We start from the raw sequence: 25,072 nt of genomic DNA, 5'->3' as shown, positions 1-25,072 counted from the left end.
TGAGCAAATAAAGCAGGCCGGCCGCGGAAGGTAGAGGACGCAGCCTGCTGAAGCTAAAAGTGCCCTGAACGGTAATTACCGGTGAGGAGGGGGAACACTGAGGGAGCTGTCACGCAGAAGGGGCACTGGGAAAAAACTCACGACCTAGAGAAGTCCGCTAGAAAAGTCAACCTGAGAGGAAGAAGGCACTTAAGGGATGGATTATAACGAACAGGTATAGAAAGAAATGGCCAAACTAAAGTAGGGAAGGCAATCTCAAAAATTAAGGAACAAGGATATATATAAATTACAAAATATAGCAAGATTTTACTTCGCAATATGATTGGAGTAGACTCACCTGGGAGACAAGCAGTAAAGAAAAAGGAAGTGGGAGGAGATTCATTACCCTTTGTTACAGACACCTTTACTGTGATTGGTTGATTTTTACTTTACACTGTAAACTATTTCTGTGCTGCTAGGAGGTTTGCGTAAAGAAAGTAAAGCAAATATGAAGCCTCCTGTCTTGCCATAAAATTGTATATGTACCTGGATGAGCCCTTGTCAGACACACTTTTGTGGAAAAAGTTTACTTTCATTACCTGTAAAACAATAGGTAAATATTTTCAAGTCATGTTAAACCAACCAAAGTCACAAAGACCACAATATATTATAATTACAGCAAATTTGTTACTTTTCAGTATTTCATTAAGATATATTCTTTATGAAAAACTGCATAAGACAGTTTTTGAATTTTATCCAAAGATACCTTAAGATAAAGTAGGTACTTTGTCTTATGGTGAAGCCTGAGGTTGACAAAAATTGACAAAGGTAGAACTCAGCTGTCAACTTTTGCCCAATCCCAGAAGATGTCACAAATTATCCAGGGTCTGTCTATGTACAATCCCGAGATCTCGTGGATCCTCCACAGACCTCAGTTTTGAACTAATGCGAAGAGGATAGCAGCATAAAGTTGGCGGTGGCAATGAGGTTAATAAATAAAATGTACCTCCCCTGCACCCTGCGGCCACAAGTCCACATCGCATCTGCCTGTTTCGAGGGTCATTGCAATACATGCAAAGACCCATGAAAGTGACAGATCTCCTTTAATGATTCAAGCAGTGACTATCTTTGGATGTAAATAAATGAAGGAACAAAACTAATGAATGCAGTGTGTGTTTGTGTAGTGTTTGTATAGTGAATACAGTGTGTTTGTATATAATGAATGCAGAGTGTGTTTGTGTAGTGTTTGTATAGTGAATACAGTGTGTTTGTATATAATGAATGCAGAGTGTGTTTGTGTAGTGTGTATATGATGAATGCAGAGTGTGTGTGTATGTTTATATGTTTAGTTTGTGTATAGTGAAGGGTAAGTCTGATTGCTCTCACCCTTCTGATCAAGAAGAAAAAAACATCTTCAATGAAAAGGCTAATATTTCAAGCACACAAGCACACACCCTGCATATTCTCTTGTAATGTCACAAAGGATGACTATTATTTTTAAACCACTTCAACTACCCAGCAAACCACAGAACAAGTATGTTGGCCGACAAGCAGGATTTGAGAGAACATCCTATTTTTTGTGGTGGATTTAAAACCTGCAAATGACAGGACAGAACACTGAGGTTTCGAGTGGAATGTTGCTAACTGTTCATTGTGCGGTTTCTTCACAAACATCTAAACTGAAGACATTATTGTAGCGGAGGGCAGTATTATAATCCACGATCTCCGCTGGTATTACAGGTAAATCCACAGTCAGCGCTGAAAAGTATGGCAATATCCCAATCCTCCCAATAACCGGACGAAACACAGTCTGGGAGTCAACTGAGGTCTTTATTCACAGCTTCCAGTATTTATGCAAATCCCCATGCAAGGGGTTTCCTTACTGACAAAGCAGGGGTAATACAGTAAGGGACTACATGGGGGACTTAACATTTGAAGCATTTCTCCCATCAGGCACCGCTGCACGAGAGGGATACTCCCACTGGAATATACGGTTAAGTGGATTACCCCTCCGTGCAGCAGAACCGACATTTCACCTTAAAATCTGTAACTGCAACAATATTCATAATATTTGCACGAACAGACGTTCGGTAGATAGATGGGGTCTGAGTGCACATTTCGTGTGAATACCGCTCAGATCCAAGCTAAACTAACCGAACGCCGCACGAAATACATTCACTTAGTTAATTTGTTTCAAAGTACCGAACATCGATGGGGAACCACAATAGGAGAAGACCGGAGCTCCCGAACGGCCTGGAAGTACAGCGGTGTTCGTGTCGTCGAGTAGCCGTTTTTAGTTCCACGCGCTCGATGACCAAACACCGCTGGGCAAGACAAAGGATCCAAGATGGCCGACCGCCGCGTGGTCGGTAGTCGAACGACGGCCACCTAAGAACACACTTAATTACCGATTGCAACAATGTTGCAATCGGGTAATTGGTGCCACACGCCTCTAAGTGTGTGAGCTTGGGTTCGGTACCCAATTCGTTTCACGAACAGCCGGTAAAGTTGCTGTTCGTGAAACGACCATGTAAATGCCAGCGGCTTTCGGCTGCTAGCATACGAATACCATAGGAATACATGCAACCATACATTTCAAGGCAGAATACAAAGTACATTCAAATACAATATGTCAGCAGTGTGTAGGACAACCTTTAGAGATCCAGTTCCATAGTCTGAAGTGGCTAGGTTTGCCACAATGCTCACCCAGAACCAAGCCGGCATACACAGTCTGATCCCAACGGATCGGCTTGAGGATGTCCGGAGGAGTACCCACAGATCACTTTTCAAGTTCAGTTTGTCTAGATAACCCGTCGGCGTTACCGTTTTGCTTCCCTGGCCGGTAATGAATAGTAAAGTCAAAAGGCTGCAGCGCCAAGCTCCAGCGCAGCAGCCTGGCATTGTCCCCGGCCACACGGTTCAGCCACACCAACGGGTTGTGATCTGTGAGTAGGGAAAAAGGTTGTCCATACAAATACGGCTGTAACTTTTTGAGGGCCCACACCACGGCAGGCATTCTTTCTCAATGGCGGCGTAGCTTACTTCACGGGGCAACAACTTTCGGCTCAGGTAAGCTACGGGATGTTCTCCGCCATCTGCTCCAACTTGGCTCAGCACTGCTCCCAATCCAAACATTGAAGCGTCTGTGTGGACAAGAAATCTTTTAGTTAGATCAGGAGCAGCAAGTACAGGGGCATTGGTTAGAGCAGTCTTTAGTTGTTGGAATGCCTGATCATACTCTGGGGCCCAGACAACCTGTAGAGGAAGGTTCTTGCGGGTCAGGTCAGTCAAGGGTTTGGCCAGGGCGCTATAATTGGAACCCGTCCAATAGCCGATCTACCATCCGCTGAAAGGTTGCCGGAGCGTTTTTCATCCTGAATGGCATGACCCGAAATTGATACAGGCCAAACGGGGTGACAAACGCCGACTTGGGGATGGCATCCTCGGCTAGTGGAATTTGCCAGTATCCCCTACATAAATCTATGGTAGTGAGATACTGGCCCCGTGCCATCTTATCCAGCAGCTCGTCTATCCGGGGCATCGGATAGACATCAGACACCGTTTTGTCATTTAGCCTCCGGTAGTCGACACAGAAACGAGTCGTGCCGTCCTTCTTAGGTACCAGCACTACCGGCGATGCCCAGGGGCTATCAGAAGGTTCGATAACCCCTAGCTGCAACATCTCTTCAATCTCAGTCTTCATATGTGCCCTGACTGCTTCAGGGACACGATATGGAGTCTGCCGCATAGGTAGCTGTCCCGGGGTCTCGACTCGGTGAGTGGCTAGCGGAGTGTACCCAGGCAAATTGGAGAAGGCAGCCCCTTTAGCTACAATCAGCTCTTGTACCTGGTTACGCTCCTGAGGGCTTAGCCGCTCCCCCAGCTGAACCCCCTTGGAGGGCTCTGTCTGTTCTTGCTCTTCTAACAGGGGCAGATTCTCCTGATCCTCAGAGGCGGAAGCGCATATCGCCGCCACGTCCTCTATCCTCTCATGGTAGGGTTTGAGCATATTCACATGGAGCATGCGTCTCTTCCCTACCCCTGAGCAGGGGCCAATCACCTGGTATGGGCCTTGCCAGATGGCCTGCATCTTGTCTGTGCGGTTAGGTTTTAAAATCAAAACCTTCTGTCCCACTTGAAAGCTGCGGTCTCTGGCTCCCCTATCGTACCAGCGGCGCTGGCGTTGTTGGGCCGCCTGGAGGTTGGTGCGCACAGCCTGAGTCAGCGCCTCCAGACGGTCCCTGAATTCCAGTACGTAGGATACAATAGGGGTTCCATCTGGGCTACTCTCTCCCTCCCAATGCTCTCTAATTAGGTCTAGTGGCCCTCTCACCCTTCTCCCAAACAGCAATTCAAAAGGGGAAAACCCTGTCGACTCTTGGGGCACCTCTCTATATGCGAAGAGCAGATGGGGTAGAAAACGCTCCCAGTCTTTATGAGCCTCTCCAAACGTACGGAACATCTGCTTCAGCGTACCATTAAACCTTTCGCATAAACCATTGGACTGGGGGTGGTACGCAGAATTTACTATGGGCTTAATGCCACATATCTTCCACAGTTGTTGGGTGACCTCGGCGGTGAACTGGGTGCCCCTATCGGATATGATTTCTTGGTGAAAACCCACCCTGGAAAATATTTTCATTAAGGCCTCTGCTACAGTTTCGGCATGAATATTGGTGAGGGCTATAGCCTCGGGGTACCGGGTGGCATAGTCCACTACAGTTAAAATATATATTTTCCCGGAGGGACTGGGCTTGGGTAAGGGCCCCACTATGTCTATGGCCACCCTACTGAAGGGATCTTCAATAATGGGAAGAGGGCATAACTTGGCTTTGTGGCGGTCACCTCGCTTGCCCACTCGCTGGCAAATGTCACAGGAGGTGCAGTACTGCCTCACATCCTTAGAGATCCCTGGCCAGAAAAAAGTGTGTGTCAACCTATATCGGGTACGGATCATTCCTAGATGCCCAGACAAGGGGATGTCGTGAGCAATCCTAAGCAGCTCTTGTCTATACTTCTGGGGAACTACTAACTGTTTAGTCATTACTGTGACCGACCCTCCCATTCCTCTTTCAGCAATGCGGTAGAGTAGCCCTTTCTCCCATGTGTACCGCTCCCCCTCTAACCCAGCCTGGTCGGTGTGTACTCTGTCCCTGTATACCTGTAGCGTGGGGTCTAACTTCACCTCTGCCTCAAATTTAGTTGGGGTATCCCAGGACATACGTGTCGTGTGGGGGTCATGGTCTCTTACCTGAGCCTCAGAGTGTGTTGGTGGAACCGTGGTGCGAGCCTTTTGTCGTGTGGTCACTGGATGGGCTTCCTGGTGTGGAGCCTGTGGTATAAAAGCAGAGGTCATCTGGCCCAAGTCATTCCCCAGCACAACATCCGCCAGTAAATTTTGCATGAGACCCACTTCTACAGTCCCCTCTGCTTTTGGCAGTGGGTAGTCGGTACACTGCTCCCCCTGCCACTTGTACTTCCACTGATCTGCCAGTGTGTGCTGAACCTGGAACCAAATGGGGTGATACCAACGTTAGAGTGGCTCCGGAATCTCGGAGCCCTTGTACTTCTTTCCCCTCCAGAGCTACTAGTTGGCGATTATGTTGCCTGTTGTCGGTGGCTCTAACCGACATCACTTCATGTAGTACTCCCAGGGGTTCCTCTGTCTGAGCGCTCAATATCTCCTGGGTGGCTGGTGCTACTTGATAATGATGGGCAGTGGCCCTTGGTGCCGGGTTTGGTCGGCCTTGGTTCCAGGCGGGTCTGCCCCGGTTCTGAGTGCACTCACGTGCCATATGTCCCCATTGTTTGCAGGAGTGGCATTGTATGTTAGCCCGTCCGTTATACCGGGAGGGTGGGGGTAGGTTCCCTTGAGATGGACGGAAAGGGATGGCTGTGTGAGCGGTGGGTGGTAGATTACTGGGTGGCCCCGTGGGTCGAGGGTAACTCTTGGTTAAGGGCCCATGATGTCTCCTCGCATCAAAATGCTGATCTGCTAATCAGGCTGCTTCTGTTAGGGTGAGAGGTTTTCTATCTCGCACCCATTCTTGTGTCTCTGGGGACAAACCGTTGAAGAATTGCTCCAACAGCACTAACTGTCGCAACTCTTCCATAGTAGTGGCTTGGCTGGCTTGTATCCACCCTTGTGAGGCTTGGTCCAGCTTGTGTGCCCATTCCACATGCAAATCTTTTTCTGGTTTGCGCAGACCTCTAAACTTGCGCTGGTATGCCTCTGGAGTAATGGCATATCTCTCCAATATCGCTCGTTTTACTTTATCATAATCCTTGCTGTCCTCACTGGGGACAGCGCGATATGCTTCTGCTGCCCGACCTGCCAGCTTGCCTGCCAGTAATGGGACCCATACTGTCCGTTCCAAATCATGCAAGTCACACAGTCTCTCAAAATCCTGTAAATACCCATCAATCTCATCCTTCTCCTCACAAAACATTTTAAAGGCATGATAGGGAATTTGGGGTTTTACCTTGTTGTAGAGTGAACCAGTAATGGATTCTGCTCGAGACGGTGCATGCTGCGGACTGTGTGCCATCACGTACTCCTGCACATTCGCCATCACCATGTGCAGCATGGCATCTGATATAGGCTGTGGTAATAATTCCAGCCTGGTCCTCATTTCTCTCTGGTAGAGGGTCTCTTCCATGCCTGCTTGGGGTGTAGCGCTGCGAGCTCTGTCTCCTTCCATCAGCTCGGCAATTAGTACAGCTTTGGGTTTGTTGCTGGCTATCTTACCCCTGGCTTCTAGGAGTTCCTTTAATGTCTGCCGCTTTAATGTAGAATAATCCGTCTCCATTCACTTTGGTAGTCGGTTCTTTCGCTGTATTCTACTTGCCATTCCCTTTTCCTATTCGGCAGTTTTAGATTGCACAAATTGCGCTTTTCGGCTGTAAGGTTGGATCCCGTCGCTTGCCACCAATTGTAGCGGAGGGCAGTATTATAATCCACGATCTCCGCTGGTATTACAGGTAAATCCACAGTCAGCGCTGAAAAGGAAGGCAATATCCCAATCCTCCCAATAACCGGACGAAACACAGTCTGGGAGTCAACTGAGGTCTTTATTCACAGCTTCCAGTATTTATGCAAATCCCCATGCAAGGGGTTTCCTTACTGACAAAGCAGGGGTAATACAGTAAGGGACTACATGGGGGACTTAACATTTGAAGCATTTCTCCCATCAGGCACCGCTGCACGAGAGGGATACTCCCACTGGAATATACGGTTAAGTGGATTATCCCTCCGTGCAGCAGAACCGACATTTCACCTTAAAATCTGTAACTCCAACAATATTCATATATTTGCACGAACAGACGTTTGGTAGATAGCTGGGGTCTGAGTGCACATTTCGTGTGAATACCGCTCAGATCCAAGCTAAACTAACCGAACGCCGCACGAAATACATTCACTTAGTTAATTTGTTTCAAAGTACCGAACACCGATGGGGAACCACAATAGGAGAAGACCGGAGCTCCCGAACGGCCTGGAAGTATAGCGGTGTTCGTGTTGTCGAGTAGACGTTTTTAGTTCCACGCGCTCGATGACCAAACACCGCTGGGCAAGACAAAGGATCCAAGATGGCCGACCGCCGCGTGGTCGATAGTCGAACGACGGCCACCTAAGAACACATTTAATTACCGATTGCAACAATGTTGCAATCGGGTAATTGGTGCCACACGCCTCTAAGTGTGTGGGCTTGGGTTCGGTACCTAATTCGTTTCACGAACAGCCGGTAAAGTTGCTGTTCGTGAAACGACCATGTAAATGCCAGCGGCTTTCGGCTGCTAGCATACGAATACCATAGGAATACATGCAACCATACATTTCAAGGCAGAATACAAAGTACATTCAAATACAATATGTCAGCAGTGTGTAGGACAACCTTTAGAGATCCAGTTCCATAGTCTGAAGTGGCTAGGTTTGCCACAATTATCTTTCAAGGACACATGAGAAAATCCTAAGCAAACACAATGAACAACAACAGAAACTATAATTACATACACCAACAAAAGTAACAAGACAAAATAAGCCACAGGTAACTGCCCATTCTTATGTTAGAAACGTACAGAATTATAGATGTATAAGGGCACATTGCTAAGATTAAAGGGATACTGTAGTGCCAGGTATACAAAGCTGTATTCCTGGCACTACCGATCCCTCTGCCTCCCCCCTCCTACCCGGTAAATAAAGGGTTAAAAACCCTTTATTTACTTACCTTGTCCCAGCGCCGATGTCCCTCTGCGCTTAGTCGAACTTCCGACCCCCTAAAAGATACCAACTATACATAATGCCTCACAATATGTTTTACCCAATCTGCCTCAGATGTACTGCTGAAAAACTTACTTATTTTCTTTTAGTTATGTTTAAATAGCCATAAACCATCTCAAAAGGTATGCTCCGGCACCATAACTTAATTGAAATTAAGTTGTTATGGTCCTTACCGTGAAAGGGTAAACCATTCACAAACTGTTTAACCCAATGTTTGTGCAATCCAGCTCTGTTTCTGGCTGTTCCCAACGACATTCGGTGTCTCAAACTTCAATGCTTTTTATGAATGGGGAGCTTCTGCTTGACTTAGAGTGTCAGCTGACCCCTCTAAGCCAATAATCGGCACCTCTGCCCAGCAGCACTCCCTGCTTCTTCTATCCAGTTTTGAGACAATAGATGTTGTTGGTAACAGCACTGGATTACACGCATTAAGGTTAAACCGTTAGTGATTGGTTTAACATCTCAAGGTAAGGAAGCGCCAGGAACCTTGTGGCACCATAACAACGTAATTTCAATTTAGTTGTTGTGGTGCCCAAACTGGTCCTTTAAGTGTTATCACAAAGATTAAACTCACCTAAATCATCTCAACTTAATCCTCATCCAACAATCCTCAACAGAAACGGGACCAAGGATGTTGGCCCAAAGCTATTATATCTCTCCACACTTTCTGTCATACTTGATGAGACATGGACGGAAGTCGAAAAACACTACTAAAAAATAAAACCCCTCTTTTTTTTTTCCAATTTGACAATTTTTATTGGTTTTCAAGAATTAGTTCACAGTGGTCATATTTCCATCGGATCGTACAATTGCAGTTCATACAGTCTTTTGTACAGTATTCAATACATTTGGTGTTATGCCTCAGGTATACAATAGGTTACAAATTCTTTAACATCTGTGCAACTTATGGAGTATATGGTATCCTTGGCACATTGTCTGTACCTGTACTCTGGCTCATGTGTGCATCAGTCGTCTGAACTGATTGGCGTTGGGTATGTGAACAAACAGATTAACATATTAACTATATACATTGTGGGTTGCCTTGTGGGATCTTTTTGTGCATGCGAGCACCTGATTTTGTAGGCCTGAAGACTCGTGTGTCGGTGTGATGTTACAGGTGTAAACGTGATCCAGTCTTGCGTGCGTTCGCCTCCCCCCATGTTCCCACCTCTCTTCCCTGTACCTGGGATTTAGGCAGGTAGTGTAGCTTTTTTGTCACCTGTGCGTGGTGTAACATAGGTGTTCCATTGTGCTCTGGCCTCAGCGTGGACTGGCCGTGCCCGTGATTGGAGCATGGTCATTGTTTCATAGTCCAGGTTTGTTGAAACCTGTTTGATCAAGAGATGCTGCAGAGGCGTCTCTGTTGATTTCCACGCTCTAGCAATAAGCGTGTTGGCTGCGATCAATATGTGGAAGAGCAGTATAGAGTTTGGTTTGGTGTATGTATTTAATGTCATAAAAAGTAGGCACAATTCAGGTGTGAGCGATATATGTTGGTGCAGTGCTTCTGAGAGTACCTCTCCCACCATCTTCCAGTATGTTTTGATTTTAGTGCATGACCACCATATGTGGTACATAGAGCCCCTATCTTTTTGGCACCTCCAGCACTGATCAGTGGTTCCCGGGTATATCCGCGCTAGCCTGGTCGGAACCATGTACCAACGGTATTGCAGTTTCCGCATGAGCTCCAGGTGTGAGGCACATTTGGACCTGCCTCTATGTGCTGTAAATGCCTGTTTCCAGGCAGTCTTGTCGAAGGTGCAGCCTATGTCCATCTGCCACTCGTGTACATGTGTATCTACGGTGTCTCCCCCCTGGTTATTTAGTAGGTTGTAGGTCATTGCAAGTATTTTTCGGGGGGTGCGGTGAGAAAGGCAGGCTAGCTCAAATTGAGTCAGCTGTTGTGCTGAGGTGTCCTTGTCAGTGTCGGTTAACATGGATTTCACCTGGAGGTAGGAGAATATTAGTCTGGAGGGTAATTGAAATGTGCTCTGTAGGTCGGGGAATTGCGCTAGTTGATTGTTTACGTATAGGTGTCTCACGTATGTGCATCCCCCCCGACATCCACTGGCGATGGTCGAATGAGGGGTTGGCTATATGCATGCTGTGCAGGGGGGCAGCCAGGGACCAGTGTTTTCGAGAGCATAGAGTTCCCCTGTGTGCGTCCCATATTTTAAGTAAGAGGTCCGTGGGGGGCAGCTTCTCTGGCAACTCCGGTCTCAATCGCCGTGGCACCCAGAAGAGGCGATTTAGCGGGATCTTGGAAGTCCAGGTGGACTCAATGTCTACCCATTGTGGTTGGTTTTCTGTCGCGTGTGAGGTGATCATTGTAGCAAGCAAAGCTGCTTTGTAGTAGAGTCGTATGTTTGGCATGCCCAGTCCCCCCCTATCTATGTGTTTGTGTAGGGTTGATGATGCTACTCTAATTTTGCGGTGTCCCCAGATAAATTTGGTAAACATCCTCTGTAGGGTGTCAATATAAGATTTGGGAAGCGCTATTTGTAAGGTCCGCAGTAAATATTGGAGCTTAGGTAGGAGGGTCATTTTAATGGCCGCTATTCTGCCCAGCCAGGAGAGGAGCTTCCCCTCCCATGATTTTAATGTGGCCGACAATGTCTCCGCTAGTGTTCCATAATTGCTGTGGAACAGTGCATCAGGGTTTTTGGTGATAGTGAGTCCTAGGAAGGTAACATTATCTGTCCTCCAATCTAATGTATATGCAGTCTGTAGTGTTGTCAAGATGTCTCTGGGTATACCCACTCCTAACGCTTGGGTTTTAGTCGCGTTAAGTTTATAGTAGGACTGTTTTCCATATGTGGCCACCTCTTCTAGGAGGTTCGGTAGTGATGTCTGGGGTTGGGTCAAAGTCAATAAGATATCATCAGCAAATAAATTGGCTTTGTATTCTTTATTCCCAACGTGGACCCCGTGAATATCTGAGTTATTCCTAATTCTGGTTACTAGTGGTTCCAGCGCCACAACGTATAGCAGGGGAGATAGTGGACATCCCTGGCGCGTCCCATTGGAGATGGTAAACGGGTCGGACACGAAGCCCGCGTTTAGTACTTGTGCTGAGGGCGAACTATATAGGGCCCTGACCACTGATGTAAATTCTGTCGGGAAGCCGAACTTAGAGAGTACCCTCTCCAGAAAGGTCCAATGCAAACGATCAAAGGCCTTTTCTGCGTCAAGGGAGAGTATCAGGCCGCCCCGATCGTCCCGTCTTAAGCTGTGCAGGAGATCTAGGACTTTGCGTGTGTTGTCTGTGCCCTGTCTGCCAGCGACAAATCCCACCTGATCATTGTGTATGATGTGGGGGAGGATGTCACTCATCCTCCTCGCGTATATTTTGGCGAACAGCTTTGCGTCTGTGTTTAAGAGCGAAATCGGTCTAAAGTTTTGGGGATGTGTGGGGGGTTTTCCCGGTTTTGGTAATGTGACAATGTGGGCAGCTAATATCTCCCTTCCAAGTGATTCGGAGTTGACTGCTTCTGTGAAAGCTTGAACTAGGTGTGGTGTTAGTGTTGCTTGGAATGTTTTGTAATAAAAATTGTCGAAGCCGTCCGGGCCAGGTGATTTCCCTGTTGGTAGAGCTCTAATAGCTTCTTCCACCTCTTTATCTGTGATGGGGTTGGACAGAGTAGTTTGTTGGGCTAGCGATAGTCGGGGTAGGTGGATTGTGTCTAGATAGGTGTTGATGCTGTCTGTCAGCGGTTGATGGGTGTTAGTGTCTTTGTTGAGGTTGTATAGGTCTGCATAATACCTGGCGAACTCATTGCTGATTTCCCGAGGCATCATACATTTTTCCCCGTTTGGTTTGAGGAGGTATGCTATTTTTTGTTTGACTTGTTGGTCCCTGAGCCTGGTGGCCAAGAGCTTGCTTGCCTTATTACCTTGCATGTAATTTGTGGCTTTTAATTTTGTAAGGTAAAAGTTTGTACGTTCCAGTGCATGTTGTTGAACCTTCCTGGTGAGGGACACGATCTTGTCTCTCAGCTCAGTGCTGGGTGTGAGTTGGTTTTGTGTGTTTAGGTGGCACAGCTCTTGCTGCCATATTCGCAGTTGGGTTTGCGATTGTTTTTTCAAGTAGGACGCCCTCCTAATGAGCAGTCCTCTGATCACCGGCTTATGCGCGACCCATCGGGTGCTGGGGGAAATATCTGGGGTGTTGTTGTCCTCGAAGTAGTGCTGAAGGGCCGTGTCTAATTCTGTTTTGAATTGTGTGTTTTGTAATAGGGACGTGTTTAAGCGCCACGGACTACGGTGTTTAAAATCGTAGAGGTCTTTAAGATCTAGGGTGAGGGGTGCATGGTCAGACCATGTGATGTCTCCTATGTCACACTTAATAATTTGGTTGAGGAAGTTACCCTGCAAGAGGAACCCATCTATCCTAGAGTAGGAGTTATGTACCGGTGAAAAGAAGGTGTAGGATTTTTCTGTGGTATGTGTCAGCCTCCATGCATCATAATAGTGATGTAGCATGAGGAGCTTTTGTATCGCCTTGCTTTGTCGTTTTAGGGTGTGATATCTAGCGCTATGGGGTGAGAGAGTGGTATCCATCTGGGGGTTCAAGACGTGGTTGAAATCCCCACAGATGACTGTTATTCCCTGCTGTATTGCTGACACTTTGTGCAGTATCTTGTGCAGAAAGTTCCGTTGGTTTGTGTTGGGTGCATACAGATTCACAATTGTGTACAGGACGTCATTAATGTGGCCTACGATTATAACATACCGTCCGTTGGAGTCAATGTCTTGTGTGACCAGTGAAAAGGATACTGCTGCACTAAACAGTACGGTGGCGCCTTTCGATTTTGTCGGGGAAGTGGCGTGGAATTGGTGTGGATATGTGGTTTTCAGTATCTTCGGGTGGTCGCCTGTGCGGAAGTGCGTTTCTTGCAGACACGCTACATCCGCTCCCTGAGACTTCAGCTCCTTAGCAAGTGCATGTCGTTTGTGAGGTACATTAAGTCCTTTTACATTCAGAGAGCAAAATCTCATGGGGGGTCGTCTTTCAGAATGTATGGTAATGTTATGTGTGGCTTATCTATGGTGGGGTCCGCTGCCCATCCCAGCTCAGTCCAGCTAGGCAGCGGGGTCCCCTCAGGCTGTTCAGATGGTACTCGCAGTGTGGCATATATCCCAGATGGGTAAGTAGCGTTGTGATGTGTGTGGTCAGCTCGTGTGTGATCATCCGCTGCTAAGGGGCTACCCACATAGCCCACAAACAATAAACAACGGTAATAAACATAACATTGTGGCTTATATACATTTTGCAGTATTTGGTTGTCAATGAGAGCATAGTCACAATTAAAACAATAATAACAATATAAACTTAACTGAAACAGTACTAGTGCCAATATGATGGCTTGGCTCTGCGCAGCAGTGCCGTGGGGGATGAAGCTTATGGCTTCAACAGGAGACAGGCGCTCCGCCGCGCCGGCCCATTTTGGATAAGCTTAGTGAACATAGTTATGTGACCCATTAGTGCAAATGAGGAGGGGGGAGGAAGGGGGGTGGGGTTGTGGGGTGAAGTGCCCTGTGGCCAATATACAGTGATGAAATATACAGTCTGTTGCGAATTCTTACAAAGTATATTCCAGTCTCCGTGACTGTTACCGTGTGTTGGTATTTCCTTTATTTTTATTCATATATCTTTTTATTTTATTTATTTATTATAATTTTTTTTTTTTTTTGATTTTTTTTGTTTTTTTTTAATGAGGGAGAGCAACATGTGAGCCCAGGTATAGGGGCTTCTAGAGTGTAAGGTAGGAGAGGTGTAGGGCAGGTGTGGGGGAACCTAGGATGGCTGTGCAATTGTCCCTTTATGTGTGTATGGGTTACCGCTTGTTTTTCCTCCACTCTGGGGACAGTATCCGCATCTCCGGTGGTCTTTTGTGCGTGGTGGGAACTGTTATGCCCCATTCTCTCAACAGGTTGCTGCCCTCTTCTGGTGTGGAGATGGTGAAGTTTTCCCCCCCACGATGTACCAGCAGTTTAACAGGGAATCCCCACCGGTAGGCGATGTGTTGTTCTCGGAGTTGCGCTGTGATGTCTTGGTAGTCCCTCCGGCGTTTCAGCGTTGCTGGGGAGATGTCCGCAAATATCTGGATGCCGTGAAATTTATCCGGCAGGGCTCTGTTTGCTCTGCTGCCCCTTAGTATGATTTCCTTTGCATGAAAATAGTGCATACGCACCAGTATGTCCCTGGGGCTGTCCGGTGGTAAGAACCTCGGCCGTGCTGTTCTGTGGGCTCGGTCCAACAGCAGGACATCGGAAGGTAAGTCAGGGGCCAGACTTCTGAGCAGTTCCGCTATATAGGTTGGAAGGTCCGTCGCCCCAACCGTTTCTTTCACGCCCCGGAGCCTCAGGTTGTTACGCCTGGCTCTGTCTTCCATGTCGGCAAGCTTATTTTCGTATGATTCCATGCGTGCAGCGAGATCATCCACCGCGTGTGTCAGGGTGTTGTGGGCTTCGGCATGGTCCGCCATTTTATCCTCCATAGCGGAGGTTCTCGCGCCCAAATCTTGGAGGTCTTTCCTGAGGTCTCCGATGGACGTTTGTAGGGTGGTAAGGATTTTGTGGGACATGGTATCCAGCATGCCTTGTAGCAGGTCTTTAGTGAGCTGGGGCTCAGGATGTGGCGACCCGCGGGCCTGCTCTTCTTCCTCCTCTGCGCCATCTTGGCTATGTTCCAGGGGCTGGATAGTTTTCCCCTGGTGTGCTTTGGAGGTGAAGAAGTTCGCCTTTTCTTGCCTCTCGGTGGCTCTCTTGCTTTTTGCCTGGGACATGATGGTATTTTCGGATGGTATGGGTCACAATTGTGGTTATGTGGGCCTTTTGACGGCGGAGCTAGTGCTACATGCGACCGTTCTCCATGGGTGTCAGGACACGCCAAAACCCCTCTTTTTTTGACCAACCACACAAAAAAAGTGAACATAGGTGGCAAAGCTTCAAATAAACTAATAAACAAATGGAATGATGATTTTTTACATTTTGCAAGCAAAATGTCTCTTAAGGACACAGTGGAATAAAGGGCACTTTGTTCAAGCAATAGTGTAATAAAACACACCTAATATGAGAACACCAAAAGCAGATAATTCTAATAGACAATTGGACTAGCGGAATATAGTGATTGTTGCATAAGTGCCACGTGTCTGCAATGCTTTTCCCTGAAAAGCATTGGATTAGACCCAAGATGATCGTGTTTAAAGGGACACTATAGGCATCAAAACAACTTTAGCTTTATGAAGCAGCTTTGGTGTATAGATCATACACCTGCAGTCTGACTGTTCAATTTCCGGCTATTTATGATTTAAATCACTTTTGTTTCTGCAGCCCATACCTTCCCTGGCTGTGACTGACACAGTCTACATTAAAATAAAATTATTTCATTTTCAATCAGATGTTAAACTATAGTCCCCAAAACAACCTTAGCTTAATGAAGCAATTTTGGTGCATACATCATGCCCCTGCAGTCTCACTGCTCAATTCTCTGCTTGTTGATGCAGCCCTAGTCACACCTCCCTGTATGTGACTTGCACTGCCTTCCTAAACACTTCCTGTAAAGAGTAATCTAATGTTTACACTTCCTTTATTGCAAATTCTGTCTAGATTAGAATTTCTTATCTCCCAGTTTGTTAGTAGCTTGCTAGACCCTGCAGGAACCCCCTGTGTGTGATTAAAGTTAAATTTAAGGAGCATTAGATTAAAATTGTAAAAAGTTACATCTGATTGAAAATGAAACAATTTTTTTTATGCAGTCTGTATGAGTCACAGCCAAATGAGTTGTGGCTAGGGCTGCATAAACAAAGCTCCTAAATGGCAGAGATTTGAGCAGTGAGACTGCAAGGGCAATCAGGCTTGTTGGGACTTTTTAGGTGGTTTTCAAGAAATCATGTACAGGTTAACTGAAACTGTTGGAATTTCAAGATGGATATAACCTCTTCCCCACCATTTGCAGCTTCATAGCACAACAAGTAGTGAATAGCTTTGAGGTATTATAGTCAACCTAACTTTGCAGAATTTTATTCAGATTTCTGTGCTATGCCTCTTCCAGAGTGCATGCACTCTTTAAATATTTAGCTTGACCCTAAATTTTAGATATACCATATATACTCGAGTATAAGTCGAGTTTTTCCAGGACATTTTTTGTGCTGAAAAAACCCCAACTTGACTTATACTCTAGTCCAGGGGTAGGCAACCTACGGCACTAGTGCCATGCACGGCACTCAAGGTGTCTTTGCACGGCACTCAAGGCTGCTAGAGCTAAACAGGCTCTGGCCTGTCAGTAGTCCCAGTAAAACTTCAGATATCTGCTAATACGAAAAGGTGGTGAAGGACAATCCTCAATTTATGCATTGCAGAACGTAGAGGAAGTGATCTCAGATCAGTTAATTCCAGCACTTGTGAATGGGAATCCACACTGTAGTAGAGCGGCCCACAGCTGCTGTTGCAGCTCCTGTCCTTGACCTGTACCTGGCCAGCCTGGTCCCCACTGGAACCCAGGGAAGCCACCCACACTGCTAGATGTACACAGAAATGTAGAATAACCCTCCACTCATACAAATAATACAAACAGCCCACAATCTGCACAAACGTAAGCCGCTAACAATCCACATACATGCACACAACCCCACATGCAGCCTCTTACATGCAATACCCCAAACAGCCCCACACATACACACACTACCAAATACACAATGTGACATATCCATCCACACACAATTCCACAAGCGGCCCCCATACACAGCCCGCATTCATATGTATCATACAAGATACCATAAACTACTAAAGAACATACAATATAATAGCTTATATACGCACAAATACAACGATACCAGGCAATTGCAGTATAAATAACAAGCAGAATAGGGCAACATAGACATCTCAATTTAAAAAAATAGGACCGGCACGCTACGGGACATCACAATCCTATATTGGCACAGTGCTGCTAAAAGGTTGCCTATCCCTGCTCTAGTCAATGTCTGTATTATGGCAACTTACATTGCCATAATACAGACAAGGGGCTGTTGGGGGCTGGCAGGAAGCACTTACCTTTCCTGCAGCTCCTGTCAGCTCCCTTCTCCTCCGCACCGGTCCGGTCAGCTCCGCTGTCAGCTCCCAGTGTAAGTCTCGCGAGAGCCGCGGGGTCAGAGCGTTGCCACGGGTTACCGTGGTAACGCTCCGCGCGTCCGCAAGACTTACACTGGGAGCTGACAGGGGAGCTGACCGGACCGGCGCGGAGAAGGGAGCTGCAGGAAAGGTAAGTAAACGCTCTCTGCCAGCCCCCTCCTACACAGCCCATCCACTGGACCACCAGGGAATGAGAGCCCCCCTCCCTGGCCAGCTTACAAGCAGGGAGGGGGGGACGAATAAAAAAAAATCAAAATGTAAATAATAAAATAAAATATTAATAATATTTAAAAATAATAATTCAATAAAATATTACTAATATAAAAAAAAAATTATATTAAAATAATAATAATTTAAAAAAAAAAATAAAAAAATGCCCACCCCCCCACCAAGGCTCTGCATCACATACACAAACACACACACACACTGCACTCATTATATACACACACTGTAAATATTCAATTAATATAATTTTTTGGGGATATAAATTTATTTAGAAATTTACCAGTAGCTGCTGCATTTCCCACCCTAGTCTTATACTTGAGTCGATACGTTTTCCCAGTTTTTTGGGGTAAAATTAGGGGTCTCGACTTATATTCGGGTCGACTTATTCTCGAGTATATATGGTAGTTGATCGAACTGTATAAAGGAAAGAATTTGACATGCAGGAGTAAATATAAGAGGAATCTTGAAGGTAAGAGTGGAAAGAATCTAACAGAGAAACAGCTGCTTCTGAAAATGTGAAAAACTATCTCCATTGTGCGATCCGCTTGAAATGAAAACCCTTTCAATCAAACCAAGTACTGTAAGGTAATAGTAAGGAATATTGGAGGTAGTGGTGGAGGCATTGATCACAAAATAATTTAAGTGCCTCTCACTAATGGGGTTTTGACAATAGAAGTTAAAATAAAGAAGGATGACTTATGTATATTTTATTTCTATAGCACTTACAGGTGTACCAGACACTCTCCAAGATACATTATAGCACAGTGGAAACACAAGAAATGCAGCAGTTAAAAGGGAAATTTCATGCACCATAACCACTAGTTCACTGTAGTGGTTATGGTACCAGAAGTGCCCAGCCCCCTCATGTAAGTAGTCAAACCGTTTTACAATTGTTTGACTTCTTACCTGACATCTACCAGGTGCAGCTCCCTGCCTCCACTACTTACCTACAAAGAGCCATACGTCCCTATGCAGGAGCCTCCATTAACGTTTCTAAGCAATGCCCTGCAATGCAAGACTTGCTCATTGGCTAAGAGCAACAGGTTATCGCGCTCAGTCAATGACCTAAGCTCTGCACGGATGGCTTAGCCAAGATAAAAAATAAAAATAAAAGCTTCCCGCTCTCCACAAGAAATGGTGGAGTCACTGCTCTGTCCATTTATCTGAGCAAACTGCAGTGACAAGCTAGGATGCAGCTGGAACCAATACCTGGAGCCAGAATGTAACTTCATCCCGGCCCCTGCATCAGTACAGAGCTGCAGCAAGCTGTGTAGAGAGTGCTCCCTGCAGCAAACCACTGCACCCCATGGATAATGATTTCAATAAAAAAGGGTATACAAATAGGAAAGAGTGTGTGCATGTGTGTGTATTTTCCCTAATATACCAGACCAGCCAGTTGAACAAATAGGCATATAAAATAATATACATGGGTAAGTTAGGGTGATGATAATTTATGTCCCGTAGAGGTTACAATTTAGATGTGTAAATGTTTTTAGTGTGATTCTCTGTGCCCAGAGTATGTGAGCATATAGTGTTCTTTGGGATTGCATGAATGAGCCTTAGAAAATCAGCCAGCTCATAAAAATTATATTCCAGACAGAGGAAAAAAGGGATTCCAAAGGACTAAACGTGACGGCCGCCAGGCAGAATTATTTGTTATTAGTAGAGATTAACATGTCAGGAAAACCACAGAAAGCTTGGGTTTAAAGTTTCTTCTATTAGTATTAATTTACAGTTTGAAAGCTTGTAAAACAAGTTATTTGTACAAGTTTGTAGCTTTACACTAACGTAGAAAGAAAAGGAGAAGATGCAACAGACATACCAAATAAAGGGAGGTGGGGGGAAGGTAGGTGACGTAAGGATACAATTGTCATTAACAAAGCAAACTTGATAGCAACAGATCTTGATAGCTTGACTTATGTCTGCAGAATATACAAACAAATGAATTTAAAAAAATACTATAAAAACACAAGGTAGGTCTACCTGTAATATAAGTACAGGATGTCATGTATAAAACTAAGCAAGTGAAACCACAGCAAGTTTAAAGGGTGCCTGGAGTCCTTATTTGCAGTGCTATGAAACACTATATCCAAATGATGAAGTGGTCTGGGTGCCTTTAGTGTCCCTTTAATGACTTCATTGAGATTAAGATGTTATGGAGGCTGGAGAGTCATTTCACAGAATTGTATTATGTATTACTAAGCATCAGTTACTTAAGAAATATGATCTGAAAAATGTTAAGGCTAATTATCCTACATTGGTAGGAGGGCCAGGGGACATTTAAATGAACATGGGCAACCTCCTAAACTTGCTCTTTAGGATTGTGATCCCCATTCAAATCCCCTCTCCCTTTATTAATGTTGTTTCTAACAATTATCTATCCTGGGAGGCCCTCTTCATGCCTATCATAATCCGACAGTCATGGCACACCTCAGACTGTCTACCTTACACATTTAAAGAGATTCTATAGTGTTAGGAATACAAATCTGCATTCCTAAGATGATAATGTCCTCTGGTGCCCCCATCTCTTGTGCCCCCCCTTCCCCCGGCATGCAGTGAAGTGCTCTTTTACGTGTATTATTATGGATTGCTTTCTTGGTTTCTACAAATATATTATACTTCATGATAGGCAGAAAAGTATCTGCTGTCTGGAAAATCACGTGGTTTGTGATATTTGATGCCTCATTAGGAAAAATAATTAACAAGTCTTGCTTAGAAGAATTACATTTGTTGTGCAACCAATAATTCCTGTACAGAAGTTAAATTCCATTTTAACTGCATGTATATATGTTTTGGAAAAATAAGAATGATCAACGTAATTAGGATCTCAACAATGACTTACCACATCATAGCCAGTAGGGGCACGATTCCGCGATGCTACAACTCCAACACCCGTTATTGGATCCATGGAAACATCTGTCAGAGCATCAGATAAATCCCGAACCTCAGGCATTATAGGATGATCCTGAATAGAGAAAAGAAAATTTGATGCTGTTGATTATCATTCAAAGGTGCAGAGAACGCATTTCATTTTCAATAACCGCTAGTTTTTGAACTGGTAGAACATTATAAAAAGAAATGTCATACACAAAATAAAGCAACAATTTCAAATACACATGCACATTTCTAGAAAGTACAAAACAAATGTTGACTTATCCTCAATGTAAAATAATCATCATTTTCGGGAAGGGGTTAAATTGTAATAAAATTACTTAATTAGGTAAAAACTTTACAAAAATAAGCACATTGAATTTAAATATACATACTCACACACATACATACACCCCAAAGTACTTTTTTTTTTTTTTAAATCTGTTTTAATCTATTTATTTTTTTAAACTATATTTTAGGCATTGGGGGACTGCCTGACACACAAGGCTGTCCCCCAGCAGGCACTGCACAAGCCGGCTATTCCCACCATGTGATCGCAAGGTCTTCGCTATCACATGGCTCGGAAGCATCGGACTAGTCAGAGGGGGGCTGCCTCAGCCTGGGAAGTAAGTGCTCAGGATGGCGGGGACGGTCCACGTCACGTGCTGGCATTTAGGATCGACACCTTATGGATGGCATAGAATGCCTTAAGAGGTTATCCAAGTCGGTGTGAAACAGTGATCACACTTGTTTCCCTCCAAGGTCAATATAATCCAATAAACACATAACAGTGCTTTGAAAACAGTGTTGTAACCCCTTCAGGACGGAGTCAATAGTGCACGTTCTGATCAAAACAAAACGTAAACAAAAACTGGAATTTGCGCTATACGTCTGTTCACCCGTAGTTCCCTTCTTTCATATTATATGCACCCACACTTATTATATATCATTTTGTTCAGGAGAAACAGGGCTTTAATTTATCATTAACTATTCATATATGGAACATAATTCATTATGAATAAAAAAAATTACAAAATGTGAGAAAATAAGATTTTTTTTTTAATTTGTATTTCCGTCTGACATTTTAGCTGCGAATGTCATAATACTGTTTTACTGCACAAAAATGCACATATTTGTAATCAGCGATGTCTAACGAGTACAACAGTATCCCCCATTAACAGGTTTTATGGTGTTTTGGAAAGTTACAGGGTCAAATATAGAACGTTCCATTTTCAAATAGAAATTTGCCAGATTGGTAATGTTACCTTTGAGACGGTGTGGTAGCCCAGCAATGAGAATTACCCCCATAATGGCATACCATTTGAAAAAGTAGACAAGCCAAGGTATTGAAAGTGGGGTATGTTTAGTCTTTTTTAATAGCCACTTAGTCACAAACACTGGCCGAAGTTAGCATGCATATTTGTTTTTGTGTGAAAAAAGCAAAAAACGAATATTTGGCCAGTGTTTGTGACGAAGTGGCTACTAAGAAAGACTGGACATACCCCACTTGCAATACCGCGGGTTGTCTACTTTTGCAAATGGTATGCCATCATGGGGGTAATTCTCATTCCTGGGCTACCATACGCTCTCAAAGGCAACATAACCAATCTGGCAAATTTCAATGTGAAAAAAATTTAATGCAAGCCTTATATGTGACTCTCTAACTTTCCAAAACACCATAAAACTTGTACATGGGGGTACTGTTATTCTTGGGAGACTTCACTAAACACAAATATTAGTGTAAAACATATTACAACAATGATATAGTCCATAAAAGTGCAGTTTGTTTGTAAAAAATGCAAGAAACGTCACTTTTACTTAAAATATCATCGTTGTAATACAATTTACCAATTTGAAACACTAATATTTGAGTTCAGCGAAGTCTCCCGAGTAAAACAGTACCCTTCATGTACAGGTTTTTTGTTGTCTTGGAGAGTTACAGGGTCAAATATAGTGCTTGCGAATTCAATTCTCTGCACTTTCTCCCTGTGTTGTCAGCTATGTCAATCAAATTTTAATTAATCAAATCACCTAATTATGTTAAAAGTTACTTAAATATACACGTAGAATTTTAATATATATGCATTTATAGGTATTTAAATTCTACGTGTATACTAATGTAATCTTTTATGTAATTATATGTATTTATCTATATATATATATATTTGCGGTTATTTGCATTTTATATATAGATAGATATATATAGAATGTCATTCTAAGTGTATTTTGTTACCAATATATATATATATATATATATATATATATATATATATATATATATTAATAACAAAATACAGTTAGAATGAAATTACATATGTATATATAATTTATATTGAATTTTGTTTCAATATTTTATTTATTAATTGTATTATTTTATTTATTATTGTAATTATACGTATTTATATATATATATAATATATATATGTACATCTATTATATATATATAATATATATATACATATTATATATATGTAACGTCATTCTAAGTGTATTTTAATACTAATATATGTACTTATATTAGTATTAAAATACACTATGTATGACGTTAAATATATATAATATATATACATATATTATATAAATATATTTATTTTAATTTTACACATGTCTAATATTTTTTTACAGATCCAACCAGCAGGGGGACTGTCTGATATTTTAGACAGTCCCCCTGCTGGCAGATCCACAGCCAGCTATAGGGGGCCATGTGATCGCTCTTTGAGAGCGATCACATGGCCCCCGGGGGCCTGATTTGCCGTGGGGGGACTGCCTGGGCTGTGAGGCAGTCCTCCCGAAGCGGAGCGCCGGTAAGGTAAGTATACCGGGCGCTCAAGGGCTCAAAGCCGTTACGGCGTTCTATGCCGTCGCAACGGCTTTAAAGCCCACTTAAAGCGTGACGGCATAGAACGTCGTAACGCCGTTAAGGGGTTAAAGGTTCTTTGAAAACAACTAACTTGGCTGCATTCCAAAAATAATTGCTATAGCAACTACAGTCAGGAATCAAACAGACTAAAAGTAACTGCACAGAGTCAAGGTCTTGCTTGACATAGTTGGCATCCACTCAACACCATTTATTGCTTGATCACACCTAAACATAGATCATATTGTTTCTACACGGCTCCTACATAGATTGCAAGCTCATTTAAGCAGGGCTTTCTTTGCATCTGGTCTCCTAATATTTTGTGAGACAATTGCTGGTTGATAAAAATATCCCAAGTCTATATTTGTAAAGCTTAGCGGAATATGTTGGTACTATATAAATGATAATATATGGTTTCTTCTTAAAGGGACACTGTGGGCAGCCAGACCACTTCAGCCCACTGAAGTGGTCTGGGTGCAAACTCCCATCACCCTTAACCCTGAGCATGACATTATTGCAGTTTTTATAAACTGCAATAATTGCCTGCTAGGGTTAACTCCTCCTCTAGTGACTTTCTACTAGAAAGTCACTAGAGGGATATCCAGGTAGATAGGCGACTTTTGGTAACTTCCAGAGTCACTTATATCCCCATAGGAAAGCATTGAATCAATGTGCTTGCATTAGGATTTTCGAAATCCCCATAGGAAATCCTAATGCGATCGTAGCCATTGACACGCACGTGCATTAGGTCTCCCGCACCGGCGTAGGTGGAGTTGGACTCTGGACCCAGGTAAGTGGCAGAAGGGGTTCAACACCACGGGGGGCAGGGGGGGGGGGGGACCTTGACAAAGGGGAAAGCTCTTAAAAAACTAGTTTGTTTTCCTGGCACTATAGTTTCCCTTTACGACTTTCATGTAAACATTATTGGGGTTCACTATAGTCCACCTAAGGACAGGGGCTTGTTTATATCAAAAGACCAAAACATTTTATCTTGGGTTTATTAAGTATTAATAAAATTCCATTTTATAGAGTCCCTTATTCCATATCATCAATATCTTTGTTTGGTATTTACATGGTTAATATGCATCACTCTTTTCAAGTTGTATTCTGGAACTATTTAATTGCAGTCTAAAGAATATACAATATAGACAAAAACACAAGTAAATAAAGAAAAAAAAAAAAAAAAAAAAACACGTATAAGCAAACAATAGAGATTTTACAAAATTAAATTCCAAAGTTCTCAAAAAGATGTTCCACTTTCAACCTTTTCCACACCCTGATGACATTTCTGTTATCTATTTTTTATTTATTTTCATATTTCACCATAGTTTTGGAAACATTTTGAGGTGGACAAAAAAAATTGTATGAGATGCAGAAAGTTTCCTGCTCTGGGATTCATCCATCATTTTACATTGTGGAAATGCATACAATTTACTTTGGGGGGTGGGAAGAACTAATAAACATGCATCAGAATATCTGAAATAGTTGGATTACTGCAAGACCAATATGAGACATGGGCAGTGGAGATTACAGTTTACTTTGATCTTTCAGCCCATCACAGCACCCATTACTGGTATGACTTGGAATGGCTAGAAGGAGGTGTGTAATCTCTGCCTTAGCTATAAAGGGCCTGGGCCAGGCTTTTGGGTGACTAGGGACTTTTATTTAAATGTTATTTGAAGTGGTCTGAGTGCCAGGTCCCTCTAGTTTAAACCTTGCAGCTGTAAACA

General features: G+C 43.8%; 1 protein-coding gene across 4 annotated transcripts in view; it reads right to left on the bottom strand.

Annotated features, from left to right (window-relative positions):
• The window catches only part of MVB12B (multivesicular body subunit 12B), a 166,636-nt gene that overhangs the window by 102,612 nt on the left and 38,952 nt on the right, over positions 1-25,072 (bottom strand). For all 4 annotated transcript variants that reach the window (XM_063432296.1, XM_063432297.1, XM_063432295.1 and 1 more), the window contains one exon: positions 20,457-20,579. In XM_063432296.1, coding sequence (XP_063288366.1) covers positions 20,457-20,579 — 123 coding nt within the window. The remainder of the gene's footprint in view (positions 1-20,456; positions 20,580-25,072) is intronic.

Source organism: Pelobates fuscus, chromosome 9, assembly GCF_036172605.1.
Source record: "Pelobates fuscus isolate aPelFus1 chromosome 9, aPelFus1.pri, whole genome shotgun sequence".
Classification (NCBI taxonomy): Eukaryota; Metazoa; Chordata; class Amphibia; order Anura; family Pelobatidae; genus Pelobates; species Pelobates fuscus.
This window is presented reverse-complemented; position numbering and strand designations above follow the sequence as displayed.